Here is a 27,247-nt window from a genome sequence, read left to right on the forward strand (position 1 = left end):
AATTACTCATTTACATTTTTACTCGTTCACAATTTAAATTTTTGTAGCCTTGTCATAGTTATTATGGACCCGGTACAAAATTCTTAGAATTTGATATTTCACGAAAATTTTAGAGAAAGTCCCTTTCCACTCCTCTGATCTGAGAGTGGTGTGAATAACTGAGTTCAAATCGGACGAGGTTACACAATTTAGAACCAATGCTTTGATGTAAATCATAATTTCCTTTCAACAAAGCATGAAAACTGGCGGTAAGGCGTTCGTAAAACGAACGATTCGTGGCGTCGTAAAACAGCAGTAAAACAAGAGACGGACAATTGGGAACATAAAGCACAGCCTTTGCGCTTTACGAGGTGCATGTGTCCGAGGTTGCAGCTAAACTTATCCGAGTTTACAAATAAGCGATTGATATTCCGTCGCGAAGGCGAAATCGGGAAGCTTATGCATTTTACATATCCTTTTGTCTATATTAGTACCACTGCAGTATTAGAATTGCTCAAGATTTAATAGCGCTCAATGAAGAAGAAAATATTATATATATTATTATAAATTTAACTTCCCTCTACTCTCGTACACGGCACAAAGTCCGAAAGATCAGATCAGCTTTCCACATCCATTAAGGATTAACGAAGTTTCCACCTTTGTTTGTCAGGGCCTTTCCGGGCCACAGTTCACGCTTTGAGCTCGAGAACACGCGAACTTTCATACTCAACCATATCGCGTTTGCTCTTTTAGTTATTATTGGAATTTGGTTACCTTAAAGGTAACCTAAAAGGTCTTTCTTCAAGGTTTAGAGGCTGATCGATAAGTGATGTCTCGAGAGACCGAGCTCGACTGCTTGTAGTAGATTTATGGCCTGTGAGATAAAAAAAACTCTTAAAGTGACTCTTGTTCGATAATGAAAAAGCGTTAAAGGGGGAATGAATCGACATCATTATCAGTGATTATTGGGGCTAGGTATTGTGGTCTTGGAACAAGCGAAATGAATTATTCCAAAGATTGTAAGATTATGAGACTACAAGGATCTAGTGACTTAAGTTTTAAGTCTAAGAACAAGCACTCGATTTGCTAAATTATTATAATTGTAATTAATTATTTCAAAGAAAAGTTAAGGAAACTTGAATTTCGCAATAAGCAATAATTAGCAGCCTGGTGTAAAAAGCGAAATTTAAAATTTCCAAGCCGCGCAAGAACTCCCGTAAAAGTTGGAGCGAACTTTTCGGAAGTACGTGAGAAAGATTCCCCGTTTAAAAAAACATTTCAACAGTTGGAAGTTTCTTTATTATTTAAAACTTCCCTCGTCGTTATTATGATTCCTGCATAGTCCTAAGTGGGAGCAGCCTGAACTTATTTTCACAGCAATAAGGAATTTCCTCCAGACCCTCGCTCGCTTAAATAGGAATCTTAAAAGGCGTATTTGCTGAATATTTTTCGGTCCACTGCACACTTCTTCGGCTCCACACAGGGGCCCCTCTTTAAACTTGGCAACTCGCAAAACGTTACCACCTCCCTTAATTACTTGCCTTCAAAGGAATCGGCTGCTGCTGCTGCTGCTGCTGCTTAACGAACCAAGTGCCTCGTCTTAGCGTTTTTGCTTTGTAAAATTTCCAAAGGGCAAAGTTGCGAAAGAACGTTACATGGGCAAATGAGAAATTTTCATTAAGAGTTTTCATAATATTTTCCCTCATATTCCAAACAACAAAATCAGAAATGAACTTAAAGATTCTTAATAAAGCTACAAACACTTGAACGGACCAATTAATAATACTTTTTCCCACCTGACAGTGAGTTTTTAATTAAAACTGAATCAGTTTTATTGGGAAATATTTTTCATTAGACTGCCTGGAAATTGAGTTTGGAACCGATAGCGACCTGGGCGGGAAACGACCGATAACTCATTCAGTTATGACGGCCAGACGGACGGATGTAATGATAGCAGAGAATCACCGTTCATTGCTGCCCGTAAACAATCTCTGGACTCGTTTCTACGAGCCAGAACGTGCAGTATCTTCTTCTTTTGTCAGGAACCATATAATTACCTGTGAAACATCAGCAGCACAATGTGCATCTAAAAATGATTTTTTGTCGCCACCGTTGGCGGACAATAGCGGCAGCAGGGTTTTCGGATACAATGGCCGATCTGATTAGACCTTCCGCTCTCACGTTAACACATGTGTTCTGCTGACAATATTTTGATATATTACTTAATAAAGCAACGAAACCATGTCTTTCAGGTGATACTGACGCTGCTTATAATGCGGATAATATTTAGTATAATGCTGGATTATTCAGATAGAAAGTCGTGTACAAATTCCCACTGTACGATAATCTAATTTGAGATTAAAGTTATGCGGACTATGGCATTCCTGAACCACAAAAATATAACCAGGTCACTTCAGGGAAATTATGTGTTAAAGTCCGTATTTGTGGTGAGTAGAAAGTAGGTCATATATTTTGGAGTCCAAGAGCTCAGTTATCCATTACAACTTACTATAGAAAAATTAACTCTAAGACTCTTGATAATCCGCAGAATGATGCTAAACTATTCACCCACCCATAAATTTGATTACTAAAAGTTAATAATGTAATGTAATGTAAATAATGTAATGAGAAAAATTTGTGGCCGGTGCCCGGTAAATATAACACTATGTGGTCAAGTACCGGGTCCACAAACAGTAAAACTCTGACTTACGAAAATTCAAACGTAAAACTTAAACAGGGATTATAAAACATGATAAAATGCACGAATGCATATTTGGCTAACAACAGATATATTCGTAATATTTCTTTTTGTGGATTTCAAAATTTCAAGAATACATATGATTCTTTACTTTGAACGGACACCTTCTAATCCATTTCGTTGGAGAGATAAAAATTTTAAAACACCGAGTACATTTATGAAATTGTCAAGATGATCTCTTACTTCGAGCTATAATTTCTAACCAAAGCGGTGAAATCAGCTCATTCCCCAATACTTTAAGCATGCATATGGATGGTTATTTTCTCCAAATAAGAACCTCATCGAGTTTTGGACTAGTCCCGTTTCTCCTGCCCATAACTACTCACAGAAGTAGCGAATTGGACTCATGTTTTCAGTATTTTACAAGTGCATACGGATGATTATTTCTTCCGAGCAGAAAGTTTCTAAACCCTTTAAATTGGGAGATACAAATTTTCAAACTCGGATAAACCTCCGTGTCGATTTATATAGTTTTGGTCCCGCCCTTATTACTTCTGCCTGAAGTAACAATAATGTAATGTGACTCAGTATAAGGAAAATTGACTGTAAGACTGTTCCTAGTAGTTCAGAGGAGTTTGCGGAAAACCGAACGTGCCTAAAGGGCAAAACAAACACTACGATAAATTCAGCATTATCTTCGCGCGACCGACCTGCGAATATTAAAGCCCTTTTGGGCACATGGGCTTATCGTCGATTGGCGCGCAACGTGCTTCGCACGTGAATCGATTAAAAAACCGCGCAGATTAATCTCGTTTCAGAGGAAAAAACTCGCAAGGAAACCGCCCCCGAGGAAAAGGATCACTGTAACGAATACACCCGTCAGTCCAGAAAAGCTATATTTTTCACCCCAGCTTAGGAGTTGTCTGACCATCTGTTTTATCCCCTTGACCCGTAGGTGGTTTAAAACCTGCTATTTGATTTAACCGGCCCGGATGCAAATTCCCTAACCCGGCGGTTTCTCCCTCTCACTTCTTTCCAACCATGTTTATTTATTCTGAATATGTTGGCGGTTTAACAGGTCGTATTTCAATCCAGGGTCAAGGATTGCAAGGTAAATTTATAGGTAGAAAGTTAATAAAAATTAATACCGGAAAAACTAGATTAACAAAATAGAGCAGCAGTAGTCCCATTTGCGTCATTTCTCTAATATCTCGTAAGCATCGGAAACATTTTGTAGGCGAGTTTATGGTTAACCGGGAACGTTTCGCAGCTGCTCTACACGCGGCTTTGTACTCGACGAGATTAAACAGAGCCCGCATTAGCGGGCTGAATAAATTTTTAAACTTTCGCTAAAACCGCGAATTAAAACTCCTCCCGTGGGGTTATGGACTATCTTTGAATTATGACCGGTAGAGCTGAATAAAATTGAGCTTAAAATTTGTCGACTTCCGAGATACCGAAAGACCTATCGGAGGCATTAATAAACTGTAAAAAACAAATTGGAAAATAGTATTACGTATCCGTAAAAATTTTACTTATGCTGTTTTATCTAGCGAGTGTAATTACATTTCTAATCAGCTGCCCGGTTCAATAGTACCAAGTCAGGGCTTTTCTAACGACACATATAAACTTTTATTAAAACGGCTGGTGCCATCATTAAGACTTCACGCTCCCCTTTACGATCGGCGTATAAAAGTTGTATAATTAGGGTTTTACCTTGCCGTAAAAATTATATACGTAACGAAGGAACTTCAGCTACAATTGCGTGTATTTTGTTACGTCTTCCGTCGCTAATGAAAGTGTTATTATGCCGAAAGTTTCAAATTAGTACTCGTTAAAAGTGTGTTCTACCGATCTTGAATCATTTTATTTTGTACGATTAAAAAGGTAAACGTGGCTAAGTCCGGCACTGCAGATGTGGACCTTCTACCTCATAAACAAACAAGAGTCTCATCGCCGAAACGCATCTATTGGCTGGCTAGATCAAAAGGGCCGATTGGACTCGTAATGCAAACAAGCGATGCACAACAGCTCGTAACGTTGGCTACATATCGCAATCAAATTAACAGTAACTGAGACTAGTCTGCAGCTGCTCTGGGTTCTGGTTTTACAAGCGGGGAAATTAAAGAGCTCCCCCAATGTTATCGCGACGGCTATAATTTTTAAAAGCGCCATTAAAATTCGAATATTAGCCGCGTACGTGGAGTAAATCAAATGTTGCTGTCATAACTTTTCCGGTTCATTTTGCACGTCATGCTGCTACGTGGTAAAAAAAAATCGACATTGTGAAGTTGCATACGAAGAGGATGGACGACGAAGACTTAGTTCATCGCATTTCAATTGAAAACATCCGGGAAACTTCTCATATCGCTCGCAAGCTTCGCATTTCTGCTTTCATCTCAAAATGTTTAGAATTCAATCGTAAATATTAATAACGACATAATGTGAGATTAATAAAGCTTTTCAGTTCTGAAAGCGTACAGTCCTCCGACCATCCATTTCAATCTGGTCTATGAAGGGAACTCGATGGTCTCTGTCTCCAGATTAGCTGAAACCATTCGGTAATCCAACGGTTTCAAACTTTGAACTTACGGATAATTAGAACGCGGATGTACCACCCAATGTTCGGACGCTTTTCATCGGAACCCGTCCTTCATGAGCGCCTTTTTGGACTCGAACAACTCTATCGCCAGCTTTTGTCGGTGGGAAGGAACAAAGTCTGCGGATGATTCTTGATGACGCTCTATTTATCGAGCTCCACAGTGCCCAGCGACACCGGCTCCATTCCCTTCCCTGCGGTGCCATAAAGCGATATATGGCCTAAAAGCTTATACGTCGCAATTCAATTCGTGGAAACGAGCAAGAGCAGTTATGGGGGTTTCGAAGGATTCCGTGATTTTTGATTAAGGGTCGCTCTGCAACTTCTCCACCGGACCGTCCTCCTCAATATCTTCAAATTCGTTTTCACCTTCTACGTTGTTGACTATGAAATTCTCATCATCACTCTCAATTCTCCAATGGCGAAAATACCTTCAAACTCCAATTCCAAAGTGTCACCGTATATTGCTGTTTTACGTCCCTCGTCAGACCTTCCATCTACTTCGGCTTCCGTAATCCCATGATATAGCTCTTCATCAATAACTAACGAACATTCTAAAAAGGCAGTACAAGTCGAGTTGTAGCGTTAGTGATCATTTACTAAAAATCAAAAATTGAAAAACCTCCAGTTTCAAAAGCTTAATTAAACCTTTTTCTCTCCCTTAAAGACGCCATTCTCGCCTATAAAGCAGGTAGAACATTCCGGAAATTCAATCTAGAAATATGGCCCCGGAGCTGACGTATGCGCTTCCATTATTTCGCATTAACGTGTCGTACGCCTGATAAGATTTAAGACGTCGTACTTCTTGCTACGAGCTGGGGCCAAACGAACTTAGGACGTAACCTCTTTCGCGTTGTTTGCATTTTAAATTTACGGGATCGGTGGAGATTGGGCACAGCGAGCTGCAACCAACGTCTCGACATATATAGCTTTTAATGGAGAGTCGTTCAAGTCCTTTTGGGAGATTGGAAAGGTCAGAGATGAGAGAAAAGGAGGAAGAGGTGATAGTCAATAGTCAAACGCTGTTAAGAAAAAATTATTCTTCTAGAATGTTCGGTCGACGAGTCTCAATTCCTCAAATCTGAATTAAACTTTAGAGAGTTACTCAACCGAATTGGGCTGTAATCATGCACACTTAATATGCTCTAATTAATAGATTGGTCAATTAGCATTTTCCAATTCTGGAACATTTTGTCCATAAGTTGCAATTATCTTAACTGTGTTTAAACTGTACTAAGGTTTGGACCGTATGAATCGTCACTGGGTCTTCTCTGGCGCTGTTACAAGAACTGAAAAATCGAGTTCAGATGTGCAACAGTGAAGGGCCACACATAGATAACTTCTCTAGCCAAAAATTACTGTTCTAGGTTCCTCCATCGCCGAGTAGATATTTTCAAAATTAGGTTGATTCGTAAATTAATTTTAAACCTTCACTGAACATTATTGCTTGGTGGCTGAAGTCAGAACTTCCATAGATTGGCATCACGTAAAAACATCCATCCTAGCCCAAAAATACTCCTCCTAGATTGTCCTCCCTGCTAGTTAAATTTATATACACCGAGTTGGAACTTAAATTCACTTTAGCGTGTCTAAACTTTCGTCGCGCACTTCTGCCTGGTAATTCCGCTAGAACTGGATGATAAAGCTCAAAAGAGGCATACACAGATGCTTCTCTATCCCGGAAATGTTTCTTCGGGATTGTTTTATCTAGAAGATACAAATTCTCTAATAAGGCCATTGCCTGAACAAGATTTTGAATTTCTAAGTCATTACTGCATATTGCGGGGCGAAGCTCATCCAATAACCAACTGCTTTAATTGAAAATTTCCTCGGGTGATGGCTGATCCTTCAATTTACTGCTTCAGACCCGTTCGCAACTATTTTCCCCAGTCAAGTTTCCAGTTGTGTAGACCATCCCTAAGCAACGATATAGCTGTGTATTAATAACTTATCAATTGTGCAACATTACAGCTCGTCCGCTTATTCCACGCTCATTCCGTTGATGCAACTTTAAAGAGCTTCACGCTCGACGAACTTTCAAAAGTTAAAACGGTGGAGAGCGGGCTGCAGGGTCCGTTAAACAGAAGCAGTCGTCTCCTCTTTGAAGGTGAGTTATTAATGGAGATGCCGGAATTTCCAACTTCTTTGACGCAGCTGTTGCATTGTTATCCTGCTCATTGTCTCATTGCTTTTCGCATTTTTTCCATAGTAGGTTGCGTGTCTGCCGAGATTCTTTAACGTCCACACCCCGGCCGTTGTTTATGATTTAGAAGCATGGGCCGTAATTATCCGGCAATAATTCCTCGACAAACGCTGTCAGTCTTAATTTATTAGGGGGATCATCTGCCCCTGGCCATTACCGTGGGCGCGTCCGACTCTTTTGTTTACAATTAAATACACGCGCATTGACTAATAGCCCGGACCGGTGTACGTGTAGTGTAGTAGCTCGTAAATGTCCGGCCCGCTTTGTCCCTAATTAAATTAATCGTTAACTGAAACAGTTCGCAGCTGGGATGCACTTTTTTCCGCCCTATAAGCCCGGATTAAAGCTCCGGGCTAATTCCGGAACTCCGGAGAAATATTTTAAAATTATTCCGGGCGGACGCCCATTGAGACGCTGCACCGGAATCTCGTTTGGCTCTTGCGAGTGTCGGACTTTTATGGCGGTTGAATCTCGGGAGCAATTTGAATTTCTACACTTTTAGCTCCGAGGAAGTTGGAAATGTCGTTGAGGAATACGTTAAAATAAGAAAAGTGAGTACAAAGCAAGCTGCTGCAAGAGATGCTAATTTTAAGCATTTTCAAAGGGCAAATATAAGACGTCAAACTGTGCGATTGCGACAAGCACGCGAAAGGAGGTCTATTGTATGATCGTTGCGCAAACACCTCGCCCATTCGAGGATGCTTTCGGAGGCGCGATACAACTCTCGAAACCTTCTCGACTGTTCCATTTTTTTGAGCCTTCACGAAGATTACCATGCGAGAGAGAGAGATCAAAACAAAGTGGAACATTTTGGAATGGCGAAGGTTTTCTAGGACATTCCGGAAAGAGAGACACGACCTGCTACACATAAGTATTTCACCTTTCCGCCTAAAAAAATGTGTCCTGAACTCTATTATGTTTTCTATTAAGTTCGGTGCTAAACAGGACCATTGTACATTCTATGCTAATATGTGGTTACTGGTCGGCGAAATTGCCATGCAATCCCTTTGACTGATTTCAATAGGCAAGTAATCAGTGCATCAAATTTATTTAATTACCTTCCAGTTAAATTATCTACTGTTCATAATATATCTTTAATTGAGTACCCTGTCCGCAATAACTGTAATCAAGCATTGACCTGTAACGTTCCACAAAATGCATAAAGAGATATCTCAAATGAACTTTTCCACACAATACAACAGGGAATATCAAGTTATTACATTCGTAATCGCAACATCAATCAACCAAGGGCCTTTTAATCAGCTTATATCCCGACTTAAGTACTACGCGTTGTCACGAAACCTGCCGTGACAATGTTTTAATAAAGCCCTTTCGTATTTATTAACATTACTGGGATTTTTTCGCTCGTTGATATTAATTGCGGGCCACGTTTTATGTCCCTCCTTAATTATGCGATATATTATGCCTGACGTTTGATAACAAGGCCTAGAGGAATTGTTTCGTCTTGAAACTTAAGCATCGGCCCTAAAGATGATGAGTCATCTGCTAAGCTGACCCTAAAACGGACAGGCAATATTAATGTAGGCGCATCAAGTTAGGTAAAGTATAATAGGCGATCCCTTCGGATTTACTTAAGTTGCTGTTATTTAGGAAGGTTGTGCCTTGTGTGAGCAACTGGATTTGAAATAAATGAGACAAAAAACTTGCTTTATTAGGCGGCTTTAGGTGGCCAAAATCCGGAAAATTGCTCAGAAATTTGGGGCGCAAACAATTGTAGAATATGAACAATGTTCAATTGTTAAGTCAGCTATTATGACGATGGCAGAGCCAAGCGAATATTATATATTATGACATTAATAATCTTTATAGCTTCGCGACTGAACATTTTGAATTATTCCGTCAGTGTTACAAATTTTCGAGCTTCCTTCACCTTTCAACTTGTTGCGTTTTAGTCGTAATTGAAAACTTTTGGGCAGTACTTCCTCAAAAATTGATAACTAGAATGAATTTTTTCGCAGCTATATACACTGAAGCTTGCTTCGACAGTGAATGCAACTTCTAGACCGCTGTGCAGTTGTAAATTTTTAAATTTATTATACCTCAGTTCTCACTAGATTTGTCGTCTTTTAGGAGCGATCGATACTTCTGCTGGCCGGTATCGTCGATAGTTACGGCCGGTACTCCCTCAAAAACTGATAATTCAAACTGAAATTTTACTACCTCTATACCAGCCATAAAAACTTGTTTAATTCTAGTATGGCGTTGCGAGATCGTTTAGTCAATGAATTACAACTTCTCAAACTTGTTCAAACAACAGCTATTGTTTCTTGTTAATAGTGAGCAGACACTTCTAGGCAACGCTCCCGTACAAACTACTAGTTCGAACTGAAATTATTCTCGGTTGTAAAACACACAAAGAACCCAGTTTCATCCCAACATGCAGCCTTTACAGTGTTCAGTCAATGAGCTTTTTTATTTCAAGTTCGCTCTAAGAAACATAATCTTTCTGAATCCCCGTTAATCTCGTGCAAACTAATAAAGCAAACCTAGCATCCTGTTTTTCTTTTTAGTCGCGGATAACTTAACTTTATTTTACTTAATATGGACCGGGGACTTACTTGTCTAGCACAAGCTTAATCACACTCATTGCAAGCTCGATACACATCATACAAAATTTGGTAAAACTTATCACAAACATGAAATTCCTGATTCTAAAACCAATCGCACGGTCGATACAGATATTCTAAATCGCCTCCCTATCAGACAATGAGAACAACACTAATTCGCCACTATAACAAGTTCTCGCATTCCTCACGAGCCTTCGCGGGCATAGAGATAGAGAAAGAGGCCGCCACAGGGTTCGTTTATAATTTAGAAGAAGCCACATTAACTGAGCAAAATAAATTAGTTCCGAAATTAGGGACCCGAGCCGAGAGCCCCTTTCAAGGAAGTGCGGTAATGAAAGGCCAGAACGTCTAAATACAAACCTCAAGCTTCCTTCAATTACTTCGTTTGCGCATTACGTTATTATCATTAGGCCATAAGCCTGAAAGGCTTTTTCGCCCCTTAGGCCCATCGGATAATCCAGTATATTCATTTGTGGGGGAGAAAGAAACAATTTTATTCATGGAGGGAGAGATTCAAATAAGGTGGCAATAAATTCTCGGATATTTTATTAAGAGAAACTGGTGTAATAAGTCACGGTCAGAAATGATGCATGGTATTTGTAGAAGGGAATGAGGTTCATTAGGGAGGACGTTAGGCGCGCACCTTTAAGCATATTTCATTTACGAGAAATATTACGAATGTGTTTGGGACCGTTATTAGTTTTTCCACGTTTGTATCCCGAGAAGGCCTCAGTTTTAATGCCAACACCCGCGGCTATCATTATTGCGAGCCGGGTACAATATTTATTAGCACAGGAGCAGACGGGGTTTCGCTCACCAAACGAAAGCTCGCATTTAAGCGCTTTCGGAGCGCTCAGAACCCGGCAACAAAAACAAGTTTTTACTTGCAATATGAAGTTGGAGACTACTAAAACGGGCAACTATGTAACTGCTCCTTTTACACGGAGCCGAGTTTGAAGCATATAAATCGGAAATTATATTAAAGAAGTTCGAGTAATTTTCTCAGGGGTAACTGGAGCACGCTCGCTCCAGACCAGAAGGTATATAAATCCGAAACTATCGATCGGGCTTCAGTTATTGCCTAATTTATGGTTCGACTCGAAGTAGAGTCACTGAGGTGTTAATTTTTAATGCGGTCTCCTGTGACGGATAGTTTTCAAACAATGTAGGCGTAGTGGTTGATGGGAAGAGGTATGAGGCACTCGATGTGGGTTCGGAGAGTTTCGGCTTTATCAGTTTAATTAATGACGAGAGCAATACAGTTGTTACATGGCCGAGTACACGAGTAGAATATTTAATCGTTATTGGAGCACAAGGGAAGTGTGCTCTTTTGTAGTTCAACATGGACAATTAATTCAAAGTAATTGCCAATAGAATGTGATCTTTTCGTAAGCACACCTAGAAATGTGTATTTGATCCGAGAAACTTTGGATCAACCAGCTTACATCGGCGAAATAAGCGAGAGATTTAAAAAGAAGCTGAAAACATATTTAAGAGTGGATTATATGTTAAAATTTTGCAGTTGTTGAATCGAAGAAGTGGAAGGACAATTTTTGGTCGATAAACTCTTTTGAGGATGTGCTGTGCTGTATTGATAGAAAATTTGAAATGATTAAGTACTTTTACACTGGAATTGTAAATCCGGTCACCATTCCCTGGCTGAAAACCCACTTAGGAGTGGAGCATAGCTTAAAATTATATAGCTACTAAACCGAAAAGTTTTCAACGATCGTTATAAGCAGATAAACTCTTTTACGTATGTATCATGACAGCAGAAAATTGGAAGTTAATAAGTAGGTTTACACCGGAGCTGCAGAGCCGAGTCTCCCGTCGCCACTCCCAGGTTGAAAACTTGCTTAGAAGAGCATAATTTAAAATTTTGTAAGTACTAAACCGAAAAGTTTTAGAAGATCGTTTTTGGCCGGTAAAATTTTCTAAGTATGTACTATTACAACAGCAAATTTGAATTTAATTGGTAAGTTTATACCGAAGTTGCATAGCCGACCTTCCGGTCGCTACTCCCGGGCCCAAAACCTACTTCGCAGTCCGGTGTGATTTAAAATTTTGTAACTACTAAACTGAAAAGTTTTGAACCATCATTTTTTGCCTATAAACTCTTCTAACTATTTAGTATAATAGTAGAAAATTTAAACGTACTAAGTAGATTTACGTCGAAGTTCCAGGATCGAGTTTCCAGACGCCACCCCAAGGTTTAAAATATACTTGAAAGGCGAGTATGATTTAAAGTTTTGTGAATGCCAAACCGAAAGTCTTAGAATGGTTCCTTTTGGCTGGTAAATTCTTCTCAGTGTATCTTATAATTGCATGCAATTAGTGTTTATTTTGTTGATTTACACTGGAGCAGTAGCCCCGAGTTTACGTTCCTTATTCAAATGCTGCACACAAACTTCGCTCTTGAGTATAATTAATAATTATGCAACTGCCAAATCCAAGAGTTTAGGAAGATCATTTACAGCTAATGAAATCATATATACACTTTAATACCAAAAAATGTTAGCAACTGAGTTGGTTTACACCGGACTTGCAGAGAATGATTTCTATCAACTTAAGGCAAGATCATATTTTAAAATTTTATTACCGCAAAACTAAATAATAAATGCTCGTTTTTGGCAAATGGGGCAGTGCCCTGATCAAACGTTATTGGCATAAATCACAAGCCTCATTTGCCGCGTCCCTCCGAGGCGTAATTTCCCGTAAAAGTGTTCCCCTTTCATCGAAATCGCTCGAAGACGTAAAATTAATTACTCAACAGCTAATCAAAATTCTTGCAGGCGCCTTGGATTAAATCGATTAATCCGAAATTTCTACCCCTATTTCGGTCGATTTGTTTAACTAATTAAATCAAGAAAGTTTGCGATTATTTTTTACTTTTGTCTACATTTTTTACGTTCCAAGTGCTACGAGGCAGCGGGGAAAGTCCTTATTAAAGGTTTTCCTAACAACACCATTTCAAGTGAGCCCTATTTTTGAGTGCTACATGCTCTAATAATAATTGTACTCTCGCGCACTAATTAAATTGCCATCGGCATTAGTTTAATTAATAACTAGCGACAGCATGGAGGGAGGCCCTCCAGCTCCCTACACCTGAACGACCCTCCATCGAGTGTATTTATTGGCATTATTAATGCATCGAGTGTAGCAGCCGGAAACCAACTTCAGGCAAGTTTCAAGGCTTCGCCGAATGGTTAAAAATGAATTTCAAGCGCTAATAATTAAAACTTTCATTACTTCCATAAAATTATATCAATAAGGCTCTTCTAGTTTCATACAATAATTGAATAGAGAATTGAACGCCAGAATAAGACTTTTCCACTACAGGTAGCCAACCTCAAAGTCTTGATTAGTAATTACAGACTTGGGGTGAGTGTGGTGTGTGAGCATTTTAAAACGTCCGAATAGATTTTTTTACTCTAAGATAATCCCATAGTTAGTGTAAACTAGTGTAGGTTGATAACTGAAAGCGTCGGAATATGGGTTTTCAAATGCGGAGAGAGGTTTAGCGATTACACACCTGGAGTGATTGAGTGAATGACGTTCTGAATCCATGAATAGATAGATACTTCAACGCATGAAAACTCAAGTTTTCGGTCACAAGATCGTATTCGGTTAGTTCAGGTTAATGTACCTCGTGTTAATGCGCTATTTGAAACCAACTGAAAAAGGGGCTTTCGAAATTGTTTCACCGTAGTTACAGCAGTAGGTTAAATCCAATTAGAGAGTTTCAAAGTAATAAACAGTATGAACGCATATCTATCGCTGTAAGGTGAAACAGCAATTGCCCTTCCGTGTGCAACAAAAACGGGATTGCAACTCGCATAAGGTGCGGTCGCCGGACGGATTTAATAAAGTTGTTCTTCCGGCGTTTCGCATCAGAAACAATTAGGAATCAAGAGTTATAGCGGCCTGAGCGGAACCGGTCCGCTAACTTAATTTCGGACTGGATGCAGAAATTCCTAACTAATTTGGACGAAAACGGCGTTCTGTGCTCGTAATAAATAATGGCCTTGCGGAAATATTTGTTAAAGGTCGTCCGAGCGGGATTGTTTCGTAATAAACCTCAGAATTTATATGCGGAGGGTCTGCGGAGTCGGCTGGGATGAAAAGTGCCTCCCCTTAAATATAAACGATACACTTTGTTGTAGGTTTTCAGCCGCTCGAGGCGATTTAAGCCTTAAACGAAATTATTTCTAACGAGCGTACACGGAAAACAATGCGTTGCATAACCCCAGGAGAGTACTCCATCGGCACGGCTAATGATAATGACACGACGTGCAAATGAAACACAAAGCCGTAGGGGAAGCTTGCGGCGCACATTTATACTTTTGGTATCCGGGTCTTAACTGTTTCCCCCCTTCTTAAAATTCAACACGAGTATTGCCTCTTTGCTCCCCCCGGATTCCCCGACCGGATGGACGTCTTAGCGCTAAAGTGCGATATTTTTTGGTTTTTATGTTGGCCGGATGTGTACGGCCCAGTCCGGAAAGTCTGATCCTCGGGGGAACGGTTTAATTGATGGCCTTGGCGAGCAAAAAGTTGGGAATGTTGTTTTTGTCCCGCCGGATTCAACTAGTGGAGTCGTATGATTCGTGAGGTGCAACCGGACACATTTCGGGACACTCCGAATAGGTACAGGTTACGGAAAATGAGCTTTTTCTGCATTGTCTACATGAATACAGTTGTTCATCGTTGTTCCTATGGTCTACTTTATCTACGTGTTTTGTCGCATTGCGCACACTATTATTTACATTCTCTGTATAATCTGCCATATTATCTAACGGTTCGCTACTCCGGTTGTATGAGTATTTATGTTATTTACTGAACACACATTTTTACATACCTACGCAAAAAGTCAACGTTGCCAATATAGGCAATTATTGAAACATGCGTGTTTCTCGCGTAGACAATGTACACAATTGCTTAAAAGCACAAATAATATCGTTAGTTCAAACTAGATTCATTCCAGACAATGGCCGGCAATTTTTGACCGGTAGTCGTTCAAATTTCTACAGCTTCTCTCTACATATTGAAACATTCAGAATTACAAATTTTCCAGGTTTTGACCTGAAAAACCGGAAGATTATTTCGGTCCAAAACGGCTCGTTCAAATTGTGCAGTCACTGTGTTGCAAATTTTTAAACTTGATTGATGTTTCCACACGGTTCTGTTGTTGTAGGCAGTGACCGGAAACTTCTGGCCGATACTCGCCCAAAAACTGAGATTTTGAGCTTCATTTTTTTGCAGCTTCTCTCTACATATGGTAGCTTACGTTTGACTTAATGGGCTCTTTGGACTGCGCAGTCCCCGAATTACAAATTTTCAAATTTTAAGATATTTAATTTATAAACTCATGAAACTTCTTTACTTTTCTAGACCGATTCGAAACGTTCTAGAAGTTTCTTGCATGCTCCAGGTATAGAAAAATGTTCTTAATAGGTGCTCTAGAGATTAAAAAATCAACAACGTGGAAACTTACAGTGCTATCCTATAGGAGAATCTGTAAATTTCTCAGGAATTTTAGAAAATTATAAAAATCTCATAAAGTTAGACGTACAAAAATATTAAATTGTGCTTTAGAAGCAGCGATGATATCGCGGCCGTCTCATATGCAGCGTCACATTCTAGAACTTGAAAAATTCTTGATAATTTTTCTAGTGATTAGTAGAGTTGTTCAACAGTACCGATAATTGCGTTCGATTTGCTCTAATTTCCACTCCTTCTTTCGCTCTAAAAGATCGAAAATGGGTGAAAAGTGGCGTAAAAAAACGCCAACCCATTAAGAGCGAGCTCAATACGTTCGTGAAAAAAGCTACCGCGCCTTTTGGCCATTACTCTCGAGGGTTCCCTCCTCCGCTGTTTCGCCGAGAGTCTTATCTGAGAATTAATACCCGAGCAAAACGACGTTTTAAAGACAGGACGTCGGAAATGTCCCTTGAAGCAATTGGGATAAGCAACTCCCAAAGCGGCTCCGCAAGGACGTGTCGATAAAAAAAGCCGGCTATCGAAACCGATTTAGAACTGAGGCATTCCTCGCTGCTGAGTGGGCTTTTCCTGATGTATTATTTAACTTTTGGCCCTTTTCTTTCGGCGTTTTTCATCGCATAAACTCGCCTTTCCTGACCGGAGTCGGCTTATCGGGTTTCGCAAAAATAAAACGCCGATCTAATAGTTTTAATTACGCGATAAAAGCGGTTTAACGTCCGCTTACCCGAGAAGATTAGGGTTATAAAAGACGATGAAAACGTGCTCGCAATTGAGTCCGATTCGCCATCCTAAAGGGACCATCATTTTTCCTAATTTGGATCGGAGCTCGCTCTATTCATACGAGCTGGAATGATGATAATACGCGCCAGAACACGCCGGAATAAATAATTGAATCGTATACATTAAATCCGCAATTTCGCTGATGCATATGTATTATTATCTAAATAATGAAAGCTTATTTGCTACGTCACACATAAAACATTTCGAGCGGTAACTAATTTTCTATTAAATATTCCATTAGCGAACGTGGTTATTGAATGATACATAATATTAAATTTGGGCCGAGCTACAAGAGAACTGTGACATTTGGCGGCTATTTATATCTACTTAATCCGACGACTGATTCTCCATCCATGAAACTCGACAGAAATTCGTTTAGACTACACACAGGACATCAAGAAATTTACGCTTGCCAGTAACTTTCAACGGGAAAAACGCGTCTATTTCTCCAATATACTACATTATTTACATTAATTACGTTGTATTTTTAGAATGATGTACACCGGAAATTATGTTTACAATATTCACCACGTTTACCTATATTGTCTACACAATCTACATTAACGTTGCTATAAAATCTAACCGAAATAATGTAGATTAAAGAGGAAACAATGCGAATCTCGCAATTTTCCAAAACAAACATTCAAGGGCCCATTATCCCGATTTAATCCATGGAAACTTGGCATGCAGCGGGCAAACTTGCACAGAGATAAAAATTCAATCAAAAACCGTAACGACACCGGCCGCCTCATTCAAATGCAAGCCAAACACGTTCATTAAAATCGGGAGGGGGCCGCGCGTCCCCTCTCACCCCCCTTTTTGAATTCCACAGGTCCTGTTTGCTCTATTGATTTCCCCACTCACACAACCAGACCAGAGAGCACAAAAAAACGAACAGAAACGTCGATAGCAGGGACCGAGATTGAATCCATACAGAGTGGACAATAATCAACGGAACTTTCCAAGCAGAAGTAATTACATGAGAATGTGGCAAAAGACAGATGACGAGTGAAGAGTAATGAGACTTGTGACAAGACAAATGACGAGTGACAAGACAGATTTCTACTCGGGACATTCAGAACATTCGACAAGTTAAATTTCCGGCATACTGGCGAAATTGAACTCTTCCAGAGAATGCAAAACCAAATAATAATAATTGTCAGGATTTAACAAATAGCAAATATCTACATTACAAGTGTCATAAATGACAAATGACATAATGTAAATAAGTGACAAGATAAGCGACAAGGCAAACGACAAAAAAAGTTGACGAAGCAGAACCCTGCTCGAAGTACTCCGAATTTTATTATTAGAATTTAGAGTGCTTATAGAATATTTTCTTGCAGTTTTGACGTCCGAGGAAGGGCTTTCAAAGAGGCGTTGGTGTGGTCCGACCCTATCATGTTCGGAACGAGGGCGTATTTCGTCACCGTATCCAAACCAGCCGCCCTCACCCTCGACCACGTCAGCCTAAACGATGTGGGTATTTACCGGTGCAGGGTGGACTTCAAAACATCTCCCACTCGGAATTTTGCCATCAACCTTACTGTGATCGGTGAGTTTTGGACGTTAGGTTTTCAGTGTTTCACCAGTAAATTAAAATGCCCCTGAAGTGGGTTTTTTACTTTTAAATCGGGATTTTAACGAAACCGGTCTAGAAGACACTTTAATAGATAATTCTATTAAGGGAAAATGAGAAAAGTTCCGGAGCGAAATTAAAAATTTAATCTCTCGCAATCGGGGAATGAACATAATGGATAAATAAGAAATAAAGTGCGCAATTCCGGTTCTACAGTCGAGTTGTGGAGCGAACTGTGAAAGAAGGAGAAGGGGTTTTAATAGGGGGATTATTAATTTGTTACCGGCAGAGGGGTGCTAAAAATTAGAAATGTGTGAGAAAGGGTTATTGCTTATCGAATCTTCCAAAAATACTATCGCTCAACCGCGACCGCTGGGAAAAATATCATTATCACTTGAGACAGGTAACATTGACAACGACAATAAATTCATTTTGACAGCAACTTGACCTTATATATACCGTATAACCCTTTCATATGTTCTCTCCGGGTATTCCGTACGTAGACAATGTAGACTATCGCTTAGACCACTATTAATGTGGGCAATGAGGCTAAAAAAAAGCAATTTCCAGCCCTCAAACAGCAATCCATTAATTAAACCGACTATTGCAGCTCGGTTAAATACACATAATCCCGGTAATAACGTTGGAAATAACAAAACTGCTTTATCGGCTTCGCGTGCTGTTGCCCTACACGAATGGAAAGAAAGGTAACGCGAGCTCTTAAGGTGGAAATCTAAATATACGCCTGGGGAGAAATCGATCGTGGTCGCACGTTCCCCTTTTTTTGTTCGACAAAAATACGTTAATTCATTAATTTGGAACGTTGAACCGTGGTGAATCCATCAAAAGGACTGCACACAAATCGAAGTAACGATGCATAATGCGAAATATAGTATCGATTAGGGTCCTTGTTACGTCATGCGGGCGACTTCATTAACTTCAGTTTGGAATTCCAATTCGGTTAATTGCGCTCCGCCATATCTGCTCATATATCAACCCCCCTCTCAAGCGCAATATGAATAGTTCCGGGACGTAATGACAAGTTTGGTGAGCTTTTCCGTATTGTCATTGCGGATACTATACTTTACTAATTAATGATAAGCCAACATGGAGAATTACACAGTGTATAGCAGGGCTGAAACACGAAATCGCTTTTAAATAATTTCGATACAACGAAAGAGTTTCGGCGGCAATCAATCACTCGCTCGTCGATCACGGGAAATAATGCCTCCGTGTGAAGGGTGCATGTAGCCAGATTATGAGGTGGAACTAAAATAACCAGTAACTTGAAACAGTAATCTGAACTATCCTGTTCATTTAATTAAATTTTTTTCTCGGTCACCTCTGTATTGTCTATCTCCCAATGGATGACCATTATCGAGTCTATTCCTCTCTGGTTTGCTTCCGCCTGAGGGGTTTTCCACTATGCTCTTTCTGATCTGTCTGTCTCTGTCTCGTCTGGTCAGCTTAATTTTATCTATTTTATTCCCTCTAATGTGTCTGTCTATCTTACCTGTTTTTGTGGTGTCTAATTTTTCTCAGTTTAGCTGTCTGTCCAGTGTATTTATATATAGTCTGTCGCTGCTTTCTGACAGATCTATATTGGTTTTTTTCTACCTGCCCATTTATTTAACACAATTTTATATGATCTGCCTCTGTTTGGTCTATCTCTGAATTTTCGGTCAGGTCGTGCACCAATTTGGTCTGCCATCTTTTTTGTGTGATTCACTGATGTGAGGCATACCGATATTGCTCTGTGTGGATAATCAGATACTCTCTAATAGATTTGGACATGTCGGATTTGTCTGTCGAATGTGTATCTATCTATTCTGCCTTGTGATCTGTCTCCTAAACGTCTGCTCTATTTGTTTCTCTCTCTCTCTTTTTCTTTTGCATTCTACAGTCTGTTTGGTTCAATTTTGTATGTCTAATATTCCTATATCTCGTTTATCTCTATCTAGCTTGTCTTTTCATTTAAATAAACTCTTGTTAAGTTCCCTCTGTATGATCTTTTTCTCACAAGATCATCCTCTAGTCTGTCCCTCTCTGATCGATTCCTCACTGGACGGTCAGTGCATCATCTGTCTCTGATCTGTTGCTTCGCATCTGGTCTTTTTTCATCTAATTTGACTCTGTCTATTCCGCCTCTATTTGGACCTTACCGCTTTTCCTTTACTTTTCACCTTCTATTACCTTTTTCTTCCTGTAAACTTAGGCGTTATCATTATTTTCCACTACCATACAAAAACAGCTTTTTATCCTTTATTTCAGGCATCACGCGCTCCATTAATCCAAGAATTTCATTATTAATTTTTCAAACTCTCCATCGATCCCGAAACCTTCAATCCACTCAATGGTCTTATTAATTGAACCGCGGGGCATAAAGAGGCTTCACAAGGGGCCAGGAAATTGCATTTATTCAAAACCCCCAGCGTTCCTCCATAATGGTGTCTTATTTTAGTGGCGCGCCACTATACAAAACGGGAAAATGAGCAAAACTTTGCCCCGCGAGGAAATTGAAAATTTAATTGGAAAAAGCCTCGAGTATGCATAATGCATTTGCCTCCCCCTCCTCGTTTCGCGGACCCCGTGGGATATCCACACGTATCGTAATGGGATTTTTCCTCTTTGATCCGGTAGCAGGGTAATAAAGCAGCTTTGCTCGATATAACAGAAAAGCATAAGTCGGAAATGTTTTTAATTTCCTCCTTAAAAACTTTTCTCATTTCCCTCCTCCCGAGAGGCTCCATTTCGCAGCGAAGCTCCCCGATAACGCGAAATTCCAAAGCGGAATCAATTCCGATTTTAATAATGTCAGTTCTCTTATTTGTTTCTTCGATTACACTTTTCCCTCCTCGATGACGCTAATAAAAACTTTCAGTGCCCCCCCATCAGCTTCTCATCTACGATAAAATAGGGCGCAGCGTCAGCGACGTTATCGGACCTTTGGAGGAGGAATCCGATCTGGTTTTGACGTGCGAAGTCAGAGGAGGTACGTATAGAGGTTCCCCCTACGCGCCTGTACATTTTGTTAATTTTGCACAGGAAGTCCCAGTCCTACAGTCTCTTGGTTCGTCAACGAGCGTCTTGTGGATGGTCAAGTCGGACCAATGGACTCAAACGTCATAGTCAATAAATTGGAGATTAAGAAACTGACCAGAAATCAGCTAAATTCAACTTTCAAGTGCCAGGCCAGCAACACCAAACTGATGATGCCCACTGAGCAGACGGTGCGCCTGGATCTTATGTGTAAGTACTTTCTTGTTTCGAAATTTCAAAACTTAATAATATTTTGGAAGGAAATGAAATTCCGGAAGGTACAACCCCATACATCTTTAGTTTTCAATACGCTCGGACACAATATTCACGTGACATAAATACGATCTACGATGAAATATCTGTTCACAAAAACTTTAAAAGAATGAGCCAATCGAATCTGGTATGCCCCTGGTTTTCCAAGACTAAAATTATCGATTTGTATAAATTTACCAGATGTCTCAGTATCGTCACGTAATTATCAAGGATGGAACAGATTATTTTAAAAACACAACAAGTTCTTTTTTATCAGATAAATATCGAAAATTTAAACTTATTACAGTGCGCCCTTTAAGCGTCACCATTCCTGATAAACCGCGTCAAATTGTCGCACATGAGCCGGTCACTATCCACTGTGAAGTATCGGGATCCAGACCCAAAGCCACGATAATTTGGAAGATGAACGTCACTGAATTTCATCGGGGGAAGGTAAGAAAATTTAACGCTCAATTCGTTATGAATAAAGAAATTAAGCATTTGTGAAAGCCGGAGGTGCCTCCACGCTAAACGCTACTGCGAACTTACATTTTTGCCTCTTGTAACAAACAATATCTCGCAAACCGTTAATTAAAATTTTCTGAGATTTTGTACACTTGGAAGAGAAATTATTCCCGATGAAATGATCAGTTTAGCATTATTACGATGTCTACTAATTTTCTTACTTAAGCAAAAATGTTGTGCCATTTAACGTGGAGTCACAACACGAAGCCATGAGCAAGCTCTCAACTGTCCTCATTGCCGTCAGATGGTGCACTCGTCATATGTAACAGCTAACCGCCACCACAATCAACAAATATTATTTAAATTGAAATCATTTACCAAATTTCAGTTCAAAGAAGTAGAGGACAATACCGATGAGGCCATGGTGCGGAGTATTGTGACTTTTTCTCCAGTTCCTGAAGACCACGGCGCTACTTTCAAGTGTGTCGGCAAGAACCCTAAGCTGCCCCATCAGCTCCTGACAGATTCCTTTGAGTTGAACGTCGTCTGTAAGTATAGACAATGCCGATTTTGCTCTGTTCGTCAATTAAATATTAAATTTCGAAAGTAAATATTTGGAGTGGAAACAAAAACGTAATTTTCTTCGACGTTCGCAGGGCGCGTTTAAAATAAAAGCCTTCCCAAACGTGGAGGTAAATATTTGCTCGTGTAGATGGGGACGTTTGACTTGCTCTTTATTATGGAGGAATTCGCTTTGTGTCGCTATTATGCTTGTCAACGTGGGAGGGATGAAGTCAAAACTGATGATAAGATCCGAAATTCGTTTTTCCGACGATTAAAATACATGTCCGTTTGCGTGTAGCCGGTATAAAGGATCCACTTAGCCACATAGAACGAACCGCAAAAATAGCGCTAATCCGCTGCTTTTGATGTCGCTCATCCCTGTTATTATGGAGACGTCTCCTACACAATGAATGTATGAAGAGGAGATAATACGTGGAGAATGGAAAGCGCATTTTAAAATCAACATCATCTCCAAACTGCATTTGCATTGCAAATTGGTAATCGGAGCGCGAGCGGTTTCGGATTGTTCAGGGCGTGTAGCCGATGTACCTGAAACATATGCCTATTGTGGCGAATGTTGACTATACTTTCTGTTACCCAACTTTTCTAAGCTCCCAAATTTGGTTCCAACTTACTTAAAAGGAGAATTTAAGCACCTTAAATTAGTTTAAGACAGTAAAATTTACCAGTAAAAGAAGTTTAAATGGAATTAAATCCTTCAAACTTTAAATTCCACATAAATGAATCTAAACCCCCTTCAATCAGTTCAATTTGTGTAAAGCTATTCATAAAAGAAACTTAAATGGGTTTAATACTTTAACTGGTTAATAAGTTCCAATTAAATCGGTTTACATTGCTCATTGTAAATCCACTTTCAATTGAACTTAAATGAATTTAAATCGCACTAAATTAGTCTCCCAAAAATTAAATTTCAATTATCTTATATCATTTTAAGGCGTTGCTAAATTTGATATACATAAGATTAAATAAATTTAAATCACTTCATATCCAGAAAACTTACCATAAAAGATGTTCAAATTAAGTTAAAATATTCTATATAAATTCTTAATTTAACACAAGTCAGTTTAAATCATGTTGAGTCATGCTAAATCTTCCATAAATCAGCTTAAAGCGCTGAAGCTCTCAACAACTTGTGGAAAGAAAATATCAAAAATAAAGTCAAAGAAATCCTACGATCCCAAAATTACCATAAATCGGAATAAATAAATTTAAATTAATATAGGTTTACTGTACACAATTTAAAGTCAATCCTCAAGAATAATAATTATTTCTTTACATGAATTTAAATCGCTTTAATCATGCTAAGTTTGGCATAAATCAATTTAAATCGTTTTTGTACCAACAATGTGCTAAACTCGTTGAGAAATCCTATTCCGGAAACCTATAAATATTCCTATAAATAAGTTTAACTCCCAATTAGTCGTGCGAACTCTGATATACATCAGTTTAATGCAACTGCAATTATTTTATTGCTGCGAGTGTGTCAAACTAGATTAAAGAACTCGGTAATAATACTTGTAATGATTAATTAGATAAATGCAAATGGCTTTTAATTAGCACATACTTTGACGTAAATCAGTTTGCCAATAGACTCAATGAAAAACAAGAACAATGGTCTAGCTTTCATCATCTATGCGATCCTATGCACTGCACCAACTTCCTGCTTCAAACCGTTTATCTGTCCTCCCACTTTCTCGGACAAATTGTGGATCATAAATTAGATAAATCGATAATTTATCCAGAGGCGCAGGCAACAAAAGCGTAAAATTCATTAATAAAAATCGCCGAATTGCCCCGGGACATTCACAAAGGGCGGTGCAGCGAAGATGCGAAAACAAATTATCTCGGCTCCTTTCAAAAGATTCCCATTACGGCCCACGTAATGTGTACAGTAATCTTATATTTTTAGGTAAACGGTTTTTTGCGTTATCTCCGACGCGTAAAAGGGGGGAAACAAATTACCTCTCCCCCTCTCTGTTGGGAGCGATACGGAGCGCTCCCCATAATTGGCAGTTTAAACCGTTTTTAACTCTTTTTTCAGCGTCCAATAAAAGGCACCATAAATCATTTCCGGGGAGGAAACGTGTCATTTATTTATCGTTTTCTTGCAGATCCGCCCCGTGTGGTCCTCGGCTTGGGCAGCTCACTGAACCCCCTGGGCATCAAGAAGGGCGACGACGTTTATTTCGAGTGCAACATTAAGGCCAACCCGCCGCATCACAAAATTACCTGGTATCGTAACGTAAGTATCGCATTTTGTTTCGAACGGCGGCGACGCCAACTGCGCCCGTTATTTCGGGGTGTCGTTTCGACGCTAACGAGCGTCGTTTGTCATCGCCGGATGCCGCCCGAAATCGCTTCTGGATGACCTGACAGGATCCCCGAATTGCCTATTAAAGCATTGAAAGTTCCCGTTTCTTTTGCGACCCGAAGTTTGCTTTGTGTCGGTCTTGAAAACTACCATAAAACTCGTGTAAAGGTCAAGTCCTCCCCTCACAAGGTAAATGCCCGCCTGCCAAACACCGTCGTTCGGAAAGAATGATTTTTCAGAATGCGATATTCATAATGACCCTCGGAGGGTGCTAGACATCGAGGACTGGAAATGTCGTTAAGAAGCCAGTGAAACATGATCAGATAGATTTTTTCCATTCTAAATCGTGGAAGAGTGATTTGAACGATCAGGATGTCCTAGATATCGGTATTTTAGAACCCTCTCCGAGAAACTACCGTGGCGTCTTTGTACAAGCTACTAAAGCGTATTTTGCCGAAAAGCATTTGTCTGCACGCTATAATTTCCAGAATGCCCCGAAGCGTCCTAAACATCGAGAAATTCAAATAGTCTCCAATGTACTACGTAGATATTTATTTGAAGTTTGACAATGGATTCCTAACCAGCTCCGCCACTGGGATCCTCCTCGTTCCATTAAATCATCCCTCATATCGCCTGAATTTTTTGAAACATACCCCTCTCAAGGGAAACATTAGGTACAATAAATACCTTTTTCTTCTTTTTCTTTGAACGAATGTTAGCAGTTTTTATGGATGCACCGGACGGGCATTAAGTATCCTCTCTTTATGCGCCATAAAAGTCCGATTACATTTCGGTAATCCCCGGCATTCGCCGCAATAAACCTGGAATGCATGTGATTTCCGTTGAGATGTGTAATTGAGAGACCAAAGGATTAATTCTTTGACCTCGGGTTTTATTAAACTTGGTCCAAAAGTAGTGAAAATTTGATCAATACCGGTACTGATCGATCTGCCAGTATACCTCAGTTCTGAGGCGGGATGCCCGGGCTGCGAGTCGATGAGGTCTAGAACGTCCCTCAGAGGCATTTTCACCTCAAAAGCGAGCCCCAGATTTTTAATAAAAATTTCTCTACAATAACGGTCAATTTCGCTGCCGACCTATCAACTCACAGCACACCACTTGAGGCTTATCGATTAAATTCCTCATATTCCTGAAAACTAAATTCTCCTCTGTCGTTTCCATCCGCAATAGTTTTATTAACGAGATGGCACGAGGCTATAACTCACCCCAAAGAGATCCATCCCCAATAAATCCTCGAAAGTGGCGCGGTGCTAAAATGAGAGAGAATCCACCTAATGGGGATTTATTAGGCTTTATAGTCTATTTAAGAGTATATTAGCCGACGAAAGAAGACAATAGTGGATATAAAAAAACGAGGTTTTTCCAAGGCAAAATCCTTTTATTGGACGGTTTTTCATGTTGCCGGGGCGATATATCCGCTCCTAACCGAGTCGAGTGCCCCAATGGGGGATAATAAACTCGCCTATTAGAAGTTGCTATGGGGATTAAGTGCAGCTCGTTGCCCTCCGGGGATGCATTTCGTTCGGATGCAACTTTTTCTGGACGTCCCAGATGCAGTTAAGGCGTGTTTAATAATACGGTTGCGTCACACCTTCCTCCCCCCACAGTCGCTCGGTGCAACTAAAGTTTTGGAAAATAAAAACAAGCCAAATATCGGGAACAAGTTCCCAGGAGCTTGGAATATTGCTTTATATACTAAGAAGGTAGATTTTTGATCTAGATGAGGTGATGTCCAGAATGACCCTGAGGGTGCCCTGAACATCGAAAAATTTGACACTACTGACGTCTATTTAGTTCAGTTGTGACTTTTTCCAACCCTCATTGCACATTTCTGGAGATGTCCGCAATGACCTTCGGAGCGTCCTAAACATCGAACATTCGAAACCATTTCTAGGAAACTACTGAATCAGTTTTATTTTGAAATTTGTGTTTTGAATCCAGAAATAAGCTCATACCCCTGAAAGTGTGCTAAACATCAAGAATTTAAACTAATTTCTACACCACATTTAAATATCTTTTTACTAATCTTAACCCAGAAATCGTGTTGGTGCCGACTTAAATGTCCACAATGACCCTACGACCCTGCTCTATACTTGACAATTTAAAATCCTCTCTGAGGCACACACTAAAATATATTTGGCTTTTGTTAGCCTATGTCTGAAAGTTAAGTTTATGTAGACGAGATGATATGAGCAGGCACATCTGATAAACTGCGTAAGTATTCATTTGACATATAACGAATTTTTAACCAGAAAAATGGCCTTCAAAGTTTCCATAGCCTTAGCAAAGGACAAAACTTTATGAAGAACTTTTTGAGATGTCCTTTGAATGGTGTTAAGGAGGGTGAAAGAAATCAAACGGTTTGGAAGTTGTTAGTGTCCGGAATGACCCCAAAATTACATTAGGGCGTTAAGTGATTTCAGTGCATTTCCTCTCGCAATTTCCGAGTTAACAAGACGACGATTAGGACCGACCCGTTTAATTTTTCTCCACTTCTACAATCGCCATTAAGGTGTTCACAGTCATCCAGAGAACAAAAGTCCCTCATGTCTTATTAAATTAAACTGCTTTGAAGTTATTAATGTCCAGAACGATCCCAAGATTACAATAAAGCCAGCGGTGATTCCAAAGCGGTTTCCTTCCCAC

The 27,247-nt window shown here is 39.7% G+C and overlaps 2 protein-coding genes across 2 annotated transcripts in view; one reads left to right on the forward strand and one right to left on the reverse strand.

The window, feature by feature from the left end:
• Positions 1-27,247, forward strand: part of LOC136411191 (protein turtle homolog A-like) — an 87,795-nt gene that overhangs the window by 53,361 nt on the left and 7,187 nt on the right. Inside the window, exons 3-8 of the mRNA XM_066393682.1 lie at positions 17,696-17,904; positions 20,810-20,920; positions 20,974-21,177; positions 21,527-21,672; positions 22,073-22,232; positions 24,381-24,511. Coding sequence (XP_066249779.1) covers positions 17,696-17,904; positions 20,810-20,920; positions 20,974-21,177; positions 21,527-21,672; positions 22,073-22,232; positions 24,381-24,511 — 961 coding nt within the window. The remainder of the gene's footprint in view (positions 1-17,695; positions 17,905-20,809; positions 20,921-20,973; positions 21,178-21,526; positions 21,673-22,072; positions 22,233-24,380; positions 24,512-27,247) is intronic.
• The window catches only part of Sdhaf3 (Succinate dehydrogenase assembly factor 3), an 87,209-nt gene that overhangs the window by 47,190 nt on the left and 12,772 nt on the right, over positions 1-27,247 (reverse strand). The gene's annotated exons all lie outside the window — the stretch shown is intronic.

This window comes from Euwallacea similis, chromosome 9 (assembly GCF_039881205.1).
Source record: "Euwallacea similis isolate ESF13 chromosome 9, ESF131.1, whole genome shotgun sequence".
NCBI classification, from domain to species: domain Eukaryota; kingdom Metazoa; phylum Arthropoda; class Insecta; order Coleoptera; family Curculionidae; genus Euwallacea; species Euwallacea similis.